Below are 13,567 nucleotides of genomic sequence, written 5' to 3' on the forward strand. Positions count from 1 at the left end.
ATGTAAGGACACACAACCCAGAATAAACCCATGCGGTACAGGAGGAAAGTATATAAACTCCAGGCAGAAAGGTGCCCAAGTCAGGAATCAAACTCTCAATCGTCTCTTGCTGTGAGGTACAAGTGTTTCCATTGAGCAAACTCCAAGATCGATCGTAGAGACTCAAACCAAACCACGGGTGAGATGTGCCTCCGTACCCCCTGAAGCGTCTTGAAATATGAGTGATACGCTTGTGCAGTTGAGTTTGTTAATGAGACTTCATCATCATTATTGTCATCCATGATCTATTCATTGATGGGTCAAAACATTTCCCCCCATAGCCACCATCATACCTCACTGTCTCACGAAATAAGAATCCGCTCAGCTATTGCACACAAGACAATTTCATCAGCTCCATTTACAACGTTACTCACAATGACGTTGGAAGACGTTTTCTTTTTAATTTCCAAAAAACTTGACTTTTGTGAAGAAACTAGCCGAGCGCTAGGAGAGAGATGGCCGTCTCAAATTCTGCTCAAGGGATTGACTGAGCCCAAGATGGGAAGTCAAACGTGATCATTCTAAACAAAACATTAAACCACTGTCTCAGGGCTGCCAACAACAGGCGATGTTTTCTTTTTTAACATGAACGTTTTTATTGCCACGCGATGTTTCCGCAGGAAGGAACTTATGCTCTTGAATTTTGGAATGTACATTACAAAATCTCGGAGGATCCGTTCCTTTTTTTTCACAGAAATGTTCAATCATTTATTTTACATCAGTCTTTGTCCTATTTACTTGTATTTAACGCAGCACTCCCATAATATGATTAAACACATTCCAAGACATTCTCTACCACTATAAATAAAACCCACAGAACTTGCAAAACCCAATAATTTTACAAAACTTCAGAAAATATATATTACCCACCACACCCTCGCTTTAGGACAGAGGTGGGACAAAGTCATTGTTATGCAAGTCCAAGTCGAGTCGCAAGTCATCAAATTCATGACTCGAGTCTGACTCGAGTCCAAGTCACATGACTCGAGTCCACATCTCATAGGTGGGACAAAGTCATTGTTATGCAAGTCCAAGTCGAGTCGCAAGTCATCAAATTCATGACTCGAGTCTGACTCGAGTCCAAGTCACATGACTCGAGTCCACATCTCATAGGTGGGACAAAGTCATTGTTATGCAAGTCCAAGTCGAGTCGCAAGTCATCAAATTCATGACTCGAGTCTGACTCGAGTCCAAGTCACATGACTCGAGTCCACACCTCTGCTTTAGGATACGCTCATGTGTGTAGTTTTGCTATCTCTTCACGTTTAAATGCATGCTTCCATTTATGGATTTCAAGGAAAATAATGAGGCAGTAAACCATATCTTAAAGTCGAGCGGGCTTTGACCCCCAATGTTATTAAATATTGACCTATTTATCCTCAAACAAGATGATCCCCATGAAATTAATTAGCCAGCGCCACATACACACTGTTTTCATATGATAAAAAGGCTTACGAGAATGATTTGCAATACATCAATGAGGATAACACTGAGCATTGTAATATTAAATGAAAGCTATCAGGAATAAGTATTACCATTTTACGTGCGAGCACAAATTGTACAGGTTGGTATTAATCGGTTTATTAACGGGAAATAAAATGTAGAAAATTTTACGTGACATTATGTACTTGAAAATTGTCTTGTGGGTGTGAATGCTTTCATTGACAACGGTATTTGCATGACTTGCAATATTTATGCATCTTAATGGCTCCTTTAAATTTAATAAGAAACGGGATGAATAATGCAAATAATTTGATAAATGTTATGCTGTTGGCATTCCACTTGTATTTAAATGTACATGAACTTGTCTATGGAGACTTGCTCACATCAACAATGGAATAGAAATCGGCATGAAATCCAAAATGCGACGAACCATACAAATGTATTAGAAAAAATAGAAAGTTATTTTCATAACTGTACACTAAATTAAGTTTTAGGCCACATTATTTGGAACTAAATCTTATAATCAGCCTGTAAATGAAACACAATTCACTACAAAAACCCTCACATTTGTCCAAAGCACTCGGATATGATTTTATTGGTTAAAACGTCTACATATAAATATTTATTCATTAAATACATCACTTTTGTAGAATGCATATTTCAATATTTATATATGTATGTTGAACATCTTGTGGAGCGTACGTAGCCAACCGTGCTAATTGGAGGTGTAGGGGAAGGACAACAAACTAAACACAAGAAGCAGTTTGAAAGAAATTAGTTTCTAATGTAGATTTAAAAGTGCATAGCTCCGGTGGCTTCTTAATATTGGAAGGAAGGGTGTTCTAGACGGCCGCAGAAGTGCATCCGAATACATGCGGTGCAATGACCATCTTTCATTGTATATGTACCATCTTAATCATCAGTGATTATGAGTTTATTGCTGGACAAAGGCCTCTCCCAGTTGTTGCCACCTCACGATCTCGCGATACAACAATCCACCTAGCACTGACACGTGCTGAATTATACGTATAATATATATTCCTATTTTATACACAATACGGCAACAATGGATATTGAATAAACAAGCTGGGTCCTACCATAGAAATGTGGAATTCCTAATACATACTTGGAACAGCCAATAGTACCGAATCCTACCTCATGCTAATTTTGAGAATAAACGACACACTTTCACTTTTTTTTACTAAAATAACGAGACATTTCCCATATCTTCGCAGCAAATGCATACAACCACAGTGGCATATGATTATCAAAACATTCTGGGAGTAAGATACGCTAAGGAGAGAATAACATGGAAACACCGGCCAACATTGAGACAACTTCCTTGTCAATTTCATGGGAGAGAAAAAAAATTCCGCAAAACAGATAGATATTTTCATTTATTTATTTTTTTTTAAGCGTATTCTCAAACACTTAAAAATTCCCACGGTTTCTTATCAAGCCATGAAAAGATCTTTTGTGCAAAAGTGAGGGAAATTGCTTGAAGGCACGAGGTATAATTTATCTATCAGTGCTGCCTTAGTGTTCCCTTTAGTTGCGAAGAGGGAAAGAAATCACCCACAACACAAACGCTCAGATTTGAAAAGGGTATTCGTGTTATCAATAGCGCCCAAGGCAAAAGAAGTGGATCACAATCTAATTACTGCTGTTCCTCTGATCTCTGTGTCACCGTCGAGTGTTTTCACCAAGAAACTGACAAAAACCAAGGAAAGCCAAGCTTGAAAGGTTATAGCCATCATTACTAAGAGCTACTAAAGTGATTTAATGTGCATGCTAACTTTACAAAATGTAATATACACTCAACTTGTATTGTGTGTGTTTTTGGAACAGATGTTTTTGTCTTGTTTTATTCTCTTACTTTGGGCTTAAATGTATTGTTGTGATAGATAATAATGCACCAATGAGGACACCTTCGATGAGAAGTTACGTTACATTGAGTTATGTTAACTTAAAATTTGAGTTTAACAGAGGGCCTGCGTAAAAAAAATATACATCTAAAAACATAAATGCATTTTTTTTTTCCCGAAGACACACTTACAAACAAGGACATTTCACATCCTCATGGTGGGATGCCATTCACTGCGGTGCTCATGAAAGATTAAATCAAGTTGGGGTTTTGTAGATTTAGCAGAGTGAAATGCAAGGTTAGGGTTTAAAGGTGGGAGTAGCCAGGCAAGATAACAACAATACCATTGTACAGGAAGTAAAGTTAATTACTAAACATGCAAAACATCATAGATGACCAAAATGAAGCATGTTCATTATTTGTGTTAATGTTAAATCATGTAGCTACGTGAACTACTCAGCAGTTAAGGTAATTTATCTGCATAATGTGCAGGAACATTTAGAGGCCACACTATCATTCAAACGGAAAGTCGTTATTGCGATATCCTGCCATGGCGGCGGTGAAAGGTTAATATTAGTGTATTCCGTGATAAGTGGTGTGCGTGCGAGTGTGCGTGCGCGCGTGTGGAAATGCTCTCCCATGCGTGTGTTGATTTAAAACTAATTTGGTGTGGCTTGAGTGTGCTGGCTTGATAAAGGGTAGCAGGGGGACGAGGCTTAGAACTGCTTATTGATGTGCGTGTCCCGCATTTAACGTTGCCATTTCAAATCAGATCGATGTAAAATTGTCATGCGTTTTGGCGGAACGCCGAATGAATGCTGTAGTGAACGTGTGATGTGATTTCTATTTTTTTTAAATAAAGATTTGATGCTATTTTCCAGATGTTTGAAGCACGCAAGCACTATATTAGCATAGCAGATGCTATAGGTGGGATGATGGTCAATAACCAATGGGTGAAATTATTCAAGTGAGCTAAGCACACTCGCTGTATTTAACATGTGTGGCACGTTTTATCACGATGTGCTGATAAAACACAAAATCAATGTTGATATATTGATTGCGAGTTCATGACTCACACCCCAGTTGTTTATATATGTGTTAGCTTTGCACAAACAAACAAAATATCTAGATTGAGCCATTAACAATTTAGTTTTTTTGTTATATTTTTATTCTTTTTACTTTTCAGTATTAACATAACGATTAAAACAATTGAATGTTTGTGAATATATCTCTTAATATGATTCCAAAGGTTTGTTCAAAACATCGTTGTGGACACAGTTAGGATGCAAGTTTAAACTGACCACGTTAAATGTATCTGGTTTGGCCCCTCGACGAAGCAATTCAGATTAAAGCCTCACAATCACAATTGCTAACAATATACAACACCTTCTTGGTTCTTTCGGTAAAAGTCACGTTGAAGGGAAGTAATAAAATAATAAAAATAAAACATAATAAAATAAAATATATTATTTTAAAAATAAAACATAATAAAATAAAATATATTATTTTATTTTATTATGTTTTATTTTTATTATTTTATTACTTCCCTTCTACGTGACTTTACCGAAAGAACCAAGAAGATGAATCCCTGCAGTCACGAAAGCTTTAAATCGAAATATACAACACGTATATAATTGCAACTTTTTGTCAATCCACCGCTGAATGAAGGCCTCGGCTGACATCAGTGGCGAGTGATAGCCGAACCATGCCATAACGACGAGTGTGGTGAAGTATGGTGAAACAATAGGACCAAAGTGACATGGGGAGACCTTTTACTGACTAACTGGTGGGGTTGACGTGACATTTACCTCTGTGTAATCCAATGGAGCAGACTAAAAGGAATATATTCTTAATGCCACATTTTTGTGTCGTGATCTCACCCCCCCCCCCAACATAGCATCATGTTCACTAAACAATTGAGAGCTGTGGTTGCTTAACACATGGCGATGAGGCGGGGATGACAGGAAGACACACCAGAGGTGTGTTTCTTCTCCCGTTTGTTGCTGTTGCTTTTCTAAGGATTTGCTGGCTTTCCTGAGGCTTAGACGACTAAACGCCAACCCCCAAGCAGTGTTATTGTAAGCAATCATTGCATGTGTCCCCAAAGGAACTTTGACACCAACTCATGGAAGTGTGTAGATCCCTTAAGTGTGCTAGACATGAGAGGCTTGGCAATTTACATTTCCAAGTTGAGACTGAAACCTTCTGAGCAGCGTTAACCCAGAAGAACCAGTTGTTGTGGGAGCTAGACGTCAGATTGTCCAACCATTTAATTCGTTTGCTGTAAAATTTGCATTTCCAACAGTAACGGCATCAATCGTACGAGTCATAGCCGGTGTCACAAACTCAACAATTAAATCCAACTCCGGTACGGATTTCCATAGAATAACAATAATAACCATAGGTCGGTTTTGCTTGGATGGTGAAACCTCATCACGAATGTAGCAACTCTCAAATAGAATCCGACCACCTGGGGATGTTGTCATCCGCCATTAATTGTGTGCGTGCGTGGGGGGGGATGTGGTAACACGTGCGAGAAGAGTAAGCACACACTGGCCCGCTGAGCTACAGCAGCGGTCAGTACAACAAGACCTGCATCACAAACGTTATAAAAAGCGAGGCAGAACCAGTTGTATTGTTGCGTGACTCATCGCAATAATAATCATCATCATGAGCCATTATCTATCCACTACTAGATAAAGGCCTTACCCCCATGCGGTCAGTAGCCCTCATGGTCCCGTGATGCCACAAACTATCTCAATCTGGAGGCGACTATCTAGCACTGAGCAGCGCGCGTCTGCTCAAGAACATGTACCTTCACTGTCGGATGGTACGATATCTCTCATTTGTGTTTGCTCCCTGATCTACACGTCTTACCTCTGTTCCTGTATGTATGTTGAACTTCTTTCACACCGTACGTAGCTAACCGTGCTAATCAGAGGTGCAGGGGAAGCACACCAAACTAAAATCAGACCTAAAAAAAATGAGTTTTCAATCTAGAACTGCGTGTGATGCTGGACAACAGCTAATTGAGCAGGGCTTGATGACGTTTCAAGCTGGGTATGGTTCGTGGTGGTGGCTGTATTTTGTTTAAGAGGCCAGAAATAACAAATAATATTTTCTCATCGATTGACTTGGTCGAATCCATGTCTATTCCGCTTCGCTCTAATTTAAACCCACACACCAAGCTAAGTCACGGCTGATGTGATCTATACTGCACAAACACCTTTTTTTTTTCTCTTCGCCTACTTATTTCCTTCTGCTGGAAGGCTCTTAAATTCAACGTAGTCTAATTTACCGTTCACAAAAGCACAAGGGCAAGGATTGTGCTACTAAAATCCCATCTACGCATGAGGGCCTTTGTCCCATTTGCTTAGATAAGCAGTTCAGGTATTTCCGCTGAACTTGAATTGCGGGGCCAACCTTAATCTGTTTTATTAAAGAGTAAGCCACAGAGATTTTGCACTTTGAGGACCGGGGTCTCATAAAGTGATAAACCCCATTTGGTCCGAGATCTTTTTTTCGGATGTTCAGAAAGGACATCTTTTAATTTAACTCATACACAGTCACTTTTCCTCTAGAGGTTAAAGAGATTGCACTTCTGCTCCAGAGATTACTTTTCACTTGAAATAAAACTCGAGCCAAGTTGTCGGTTTAAATGAGCAAAGGGGCGGTGGCACACCGTTAGTGAAGGTTTGCCAGCAGTAGAAATTCTACTTGCCTTATGGCAGAGGGCAGCGCGCCTCTCCATATAATCCTTGGAATTATGGCACCAATGAACAAAAGTTGGTTTAACGCGCAGGCTTTCGCGACCAATATCATCCATGATAAAGGTTTTTTTGGGTTAGATCGCGAAAATATGAATGTGTCGTTAAACCCGCCACCACCCGACACAGCCAATTAGTAAGGTTTGTCACGTAAACAGAACATGCCAATTTGCTACAAGTACAGTGTGTTGGAGAGCAAATAAATAATCATTATGATTGTGATCACTGCTGCCTTTGTGCAAAGTGGTGGCACTTGTTTAATTGATCTAGAAGAGAAGCTGGGCCGTGTGGACCCCCAACCCCCGGAATTTAACTCGCAACCTTCAAATCGTGAGACAAATTGCCTTGCCAGAAGCGCACACGTGACTAAAATTGTGGACAAATAAATGGGCCACTTCGTGTAATTTCACACAAGTCCACGTGACCGCGCACCCTTTGAAAGTGACTGGCTCTGTGTATTTTTTTCTTTCTCTCCCTCTTTCTCACAGTCCCATTTCTGCTAACATGGATGCAGTGGGTAGCAGAGCGATGACTAACATTACCCACTACCGCAGTGACAACTTCTGACATGCACAGTCGCTCGTGCACGTCCACCGTGCGTGTAAATCGCAGCGCTACTGCCGCTCGTTTTATATTGCATTGTATTTCACCGAGGAGTGGGCCACAGGATTCTGCAGAAGGTCCACAACCATTTGACTCGCAATATTATTCTTTACATTGCTTTTGCAAGAGGTAATATAATGCAATGTTTTAAAGGAAGGCAGTGGTTCTTTGTAAGAGTCAGCGTTGTGAAAGCTGTAAATATTCTAGGCAAAAGAAGCATACTAACACGTGACTGGATCCAAGAAACCCATATGTAGGTTTATTCTTTAAAGATATGGGACATTTCACAAGAATAAAAAAAATATTATATATTCGCGCATAACAAATTATGTACAGCACATCAACAACAAAGCTATCAGGATATTCTTCCATTTATGTTATCAAAGTTAGACGTAAAAACTTTTTTTCCCAACAAAACATTGCTTTAAAAAGGTTTTCACGACACATACAGCGGCGTATAGTCACAAGAACAACAACAACAACAGCAATCAAAGAGGTGAATGTTTTGTCTGTGTTGGGGTTATCCTTACAAATATAAAGATATCTCCACATGTGAAACGGCATAATCTACAGCGTGTGTCTCATTACAAAAGACCACATTGATAGATGGAACAAAAGCAATGTTGCTCTATCTACCACATTTGTGCACACATTCCACTTGTAAACATAATCAATGGACCATGGTCCGTAACTGCCATGCAATACGGCATTATAACAATAGCACTTGGCCCAATACTCTGCAGAACCCGGCTCGACTTGAATGTCGTCCATATCTCATGGCAGACGACAGCCACATTTTTTGGTTGGGTGGTGAAACAGAATGGTTAGCGAGCGCCAGGCCAACCAACCAGCAAGGCTTCAAAAGTTGCAAGGGTTCAGCAGTTCAAACAGCATCTCTGCTCATTAATTTTGCAACGTGTAAAAATAAAATGCAGTCTGCTACAAGGTACACTTAAGGCCGCTCCGTACCCACACCGAGCAACAATATTTCAAATCGGCAGTCAGAGTAATTCACTCACGATCAGAAGGCTTGCGAATTCAACTCTCAGTCAGGGGTCAATCCAATCCATCATCCCTCTGGGGGTCATTACATATGTACCACTTTGCAGGAAGTCGACAATGGTTGTCCGACAAAAATACTGGCCCCATGCCACAGGAAAGAAGGATTTCCTCTACTGGCTAAAGGGCTGCTATTGTAGCAGCACTTGGGTTTAATATCAGCTGGAGCTGTCCAGGGCTGGGCTCCAGAAAATATGCCTCAATTCCCCCCCCCCCCACACCCGTTGTCGAGGTCCGGGAAATTGGGGGGGGGCTCCAGTTCTAAAATAATTCCTCCCCTGACCCCCTGAGTAGACTATTTCTCAACCCTCGTTTGAACCCAGTGACAGTGCAGCGACGGACTTTACGGACACTGGCACCAACATCGACACGGCGCTTTGGTTGCAGGTCGGGGCACTTACGCGGACGTGACGCAGCTCATGGCCTTGAGGCTGGCAGGATTGCGGATCATCTTGTCCAGGGTGCTCACGATCTGGCCGAACTTGGGTCGGTCGTTGCGACTCTTCTGCCAGCAGTCGAGCATGAGCTGGTGCAGGGCTGCTGGGCAATCCATGGGTGCCGGCAGCCGGTAGTCTTGCTCCACTGCATTGATAACCTGCGGCGGGTGGGGGGCAATATCCATTCATAGAAATGCTCATTCATTCATGAATTTGTTTCATCATTCAATCATTCATTGTTGTGTTGACTGTCCCCCACCCCCTCCCACCATTTGGTGTGTTTTATTTTATTAAGTATCAAACTTGATTTGAAGCTTTCGTGACTGCAGAAGTTACTCTTTGGTTCTTTCGGTAAAGTCACGTAGAAAATAAATCAATTTATAAAGCATATTTCACCCTCGCCAACATTGGCGCTGTGATTAGAGCAGTAGATTGACAACTGGAAGGTTATGTTTTTAAATGACCTTCAAGAGTCGATTCTGGCTAAGAAAGGTCTGTGGTTTCATGAAATGATCACCGTATTAGAAAGAAGGCCCATGCCAAAGGACAGTGGAATTTCCCACGGCCGGCTCTAGAACCACCCACAAGCACCGTCTCAATACTCGTTTGAGAGCGCAGACGTTATGATGCTTTTCGCTTTCTCTCTAAACGCCGTAAAAAGGCACCACAATTATCACATAGCGGATCGACAATGGAGCGTTTGTTTGGACGGAGGGTGGTTGGGTGGAAGATTTTATTTCCAAGCGACTATCCTGTTAACAAGCAATTCAAGACCAGCAGGGTTTGCTTTCAATGCTAATTGCGGTGGATGGATTGGCACAGCCAAACAAGCTGCCACTGCTAGCCGCACAAGTTTTGGCAGATTAACAAAACTTAAACCCGCTCTGACCTCCCTTGAAAGCAGGGTCAGATAGAAAGGCAATTATGTCTGTTTCGTGCCACATTAGGGCTGACGCACGTGCATAGGGCCGGCCATAGCAGTCACACAAATTTAGGCTGAACGTCGCGGCAATATGTGGCATGTGTCACCGGCGCCCGGGTTTTGTTGACAAATAATTAAGCGTAAATACAAGCAGTTGGGAGAGCATTTCTTTTTTGTGCACAGCAGGAGTCATGCTCACAGTGTGTCAGGTTGAGAGTATCCATCTTGCTCCACATGAAATCCTTCATTGCCGCTTTGGAGCTAAGGGGACTGTACTCGTTACATGTCCGAGCACGAATCGAATCCAGGTCAGAGAGGTGACCGCTGAACATAGCAGCGCAGCTGCGGCTTTTTATTTATTTACTTTATTTTCAAATTGATTCCGATTAAAGCTACTGTTATTACGAACCATTTCAGTGTTTCTATTCCATAAAAAAGATAATCGCCTTTGGAAATATAATCTTTTTTTCGTTAAGGAATACCCCCATTCCAGACGGAAAACCTGGGAAATCTACTTGGGCAACGTCAATAATCCCCAAGGCTTCTCACTCCTGGGGAGCTTTACAGACTGCTGCACAAAATAACAACTCAATTCTCAGCAACATCAAACCGGGTCACAGGTCGCCACTTGAGTGGGTGGTCAGCTGCAGGCATTTCCCAAACTCTGACCCACTGTGTCAACTGTCAACAAGCAAGGCGAAGGTCCAAACAACCTCGCCGATATTTTTTCTGGTGACGACACTTTCCCCCCACACAACGTGAGACAATGCCCCGTTTTTTATTTTGTTAACACGCCCAAGACAAATCGATATAGCCTCAACAGACTCTTGTGCAACGTGCTGCTATAGCAAGCACCTATTAACCTTCGCGTTGCACTTAAAGGTTGCTGATGTTTACCAACCACGGCGGTTAAGTCAAATTAATGGTAAGTAAAACTACGGGGGGGGGGGCGGGGGGGCTGCGCAAGTTGAGATAACATTTTGCCGCCGATGTTATGCACGGCTGGAAATCGTTGGGAACCTAGCGGGGTAAGTTAACCACTGCCCTCCTCTCCTTCCCCATCCACCTCCCCACATAGACAAAGATCCCCTGTATAGCCTGAATATATTGTTGGGGAAAGTGCTGTTAGCGAGCACCTATGAAGGACGGCACGGCACACGAGGGGGTGGGTGGCCAGCACCGCACCCGGCCGCCTTTGTCTCCCCAGTGGTGATGTTTTTACACACCGACACCAGGTTACTCATTTGAGGCTGAATCCACCTAGGGGCGGCCCAAGACTGGTTCATACAATAGTCACTGGTGTTGGCCACGAGCAGGAATCGAAGTATGCGTACACACGTGCGCACATGCACACACACACACGTTCTGCCCAAAATCACGGTCTTTTAGATGCGCATTGCTAACTCACACGTCGGTCAACATGCGACTCGGTGGCTCCGCCGACTGAAACAGAGAGCTCTGTTCAAAAATACACTATGCAGTGTAGTGCCACGTAAATTTAATTTTAAGAACTCCGACCCGGAAGGCTTCCACCCATCAAAGAGCTAACTTCAATGCGAGGAGTGGGGGATGGAAATCGCTTGCGCAGCGAGACGGATCGTGCCTCGGAACGGTGCCAACCGCCAGGGCGATCCGCACGCGCACCCTCAACCCCCTCCCCCCTCCCCCCAGCTTGCGTCCGTGCGTGCGTCCGTGCGTGCGTCCGTGCGTGCGTCCGTGCGTGCATCCGTGCGTGCGTGCATCCGTGGCGGGCGTGCGTGCGTGCGTCGCAATGCCGTGTGTCACTCGCAGTTACACGCGCCGCGCTGCGGTTAGAGCTGAGCGCGCTCACCGAACCGTAGACCGCCGAGCGGAGTTCGGCACACGGGGAAAGAAGACCGCGCAGTCGAGCAGCCTCGTATCACTTACCGCCAGCAATGTTTCCTTGCAAGCCGGCGGTAATTGCACAAATTGCCCACAGACAGACCTCCCACAACCCCCTACCCCCCCCCACCCCCCCCCCCCAAAATAATGAATAACAGAATGTAAAATGCATAACTAATGTAACGTGCGTACCATGTTTCCCGGAGTAGGATGTGCTGCTCATTAACTGTTTTTGCGATTTTGTTTTCCAGTGGTTCTTGGCAATCAAGAGGCACTCCCAGCTAAAAAAGAACTCCCAAAAATCTGATAAACATGCATAACGTATGCGTTTTGTTTTTGTATGTAAATTTTTTACCACAAACACAGCAGCTACCGTGAGTATGTTAGGAGTCAGAGCATCTCGTGATGTTTCTATCGCGCGGGTTACACCCACCTCCCAAATATGGTTTGGCCAGTGTTGGAAGAGTAGGCCAAGCCATGCTCTACAGGAGTTCTCTTGATCTGATTTTAGTGGAACCCTCTGTGCCAGCAATGGCGCGAGAGAGTTAGTTTACCCAGTTGAACCTCCTCGCCTCTCTTCTAACCAAAGGCTATCACCGATATTCAATTTGTGTAACACGGTATTTTGAAAGCAACCTTATTTAATAATTTGATCAAAATTAATTTACTATATTTGACAATATCCGTCCAGGAGTGTGTACTCCAAACCGCACGATTGATTACCGATGACGAATGATGCACCTTGAATACTCGAATCCCACCAAACACCACCATGCCAGCCCTGCCCATCGACTAACTATGCTGTGCCCTTTCATATTCCTGGGTGGGCAGAGGCGAAGGGGGTATTTAAGGAACTGGCAACATCGCTTCAAATGCAGCAACAGAAGATTTAATCGAACCGGCGACCAGCGACTTGGAAGTCTAGCGTGCTAACCGTTCGACCACAGCGACATCCCACTTGTTTCAAGTGCAATGCATTACACATGAAAATCGAACTCTTTTCAGGAAAATCGGAATGTTTAATTAGCTCGTGGGGTCAAGATGTCAGCTGATAAAATGTGTCCCCCTTACAGTTTCGCCAAAAAAGATTGTCCTGCTTATTGATCTTTAAGCGACCTTTAAGTATATCACTGCGTGTGTGAGATCAATCTCCACGAGGCTTGTCTCAAGAAGAGAAATAAACAAACACAAAAAAAACTCAACAGGTGTTTTCGATCACTGGGAACATAAGTTTTGCAGGAGGCAATGTTCAAACCACTAAAGACAACAAAGGCTAGAATTTAATGAATGTTTAGGAATGAAAATTGTACGTGAAAAAAAACCACAGACATTTTAAGTTTATGGTTCAAAAACACACATTTTGCAAGCGTCGCAATTTTTTTTTTTACGCAGCTGCACAGTTCACTTATTTTTTCCCCGTGCTCAGCTTTGTGTTAGTTTTACGTTTGTAATTTGCGGCAACTTAATTATCGCAGAATCGAATTGAAATTCATTTGTGCGCCTTGAATAAACTTCACGTATTGTTTCTGACTATGAAACCTGACAGTTTCTTTTGCATGGCAAACCAAGG

General features: G+C 42.8%; 1 protein-coding gene across 7 annotated transcripts in view; it reads right to left on the reverse strand.

Annotated features, from left to right (window-relative positions):
- Positions 1 to 13,567, reverse strand: part of LOC144945026 (ephrin type-B receptor 2-like) — a 139,404-nt gene that overhangs the window by 13,413 nt on the left and 112,424 nt on the right. For all 7 annotated transcript variants that reach the window (XM_078873195.1, XM_078873194.1, XM_078873193.1 and 4 more), the window contains one exon: positions 9,177 to 9,370. In XM_078873195.1, the coding sequence (XP_078729321.1) occupies positions 9,177 to 9,370 (194 nt within the window). The remainder of the gene's footprint in view (positions 1 to 9,176; positions 9,371 to 13,567) is intronic.

Source organism: Lampetra fluviatilis, chromosome 36, assembly GCF_964198595.1.
Source record: "Lampetra fluviatilis chromosome 36, kcLamFluv1.1, whole genome shotgun sequence".
NCBI classification, from domain to species: domain Eukaryota; kingdom Metazoa; phylum Chordata; class Hyperoartia; order Petromyzontiformes; family Petromyzontidae; genus Lampetra; species Lampetra fluviatilis.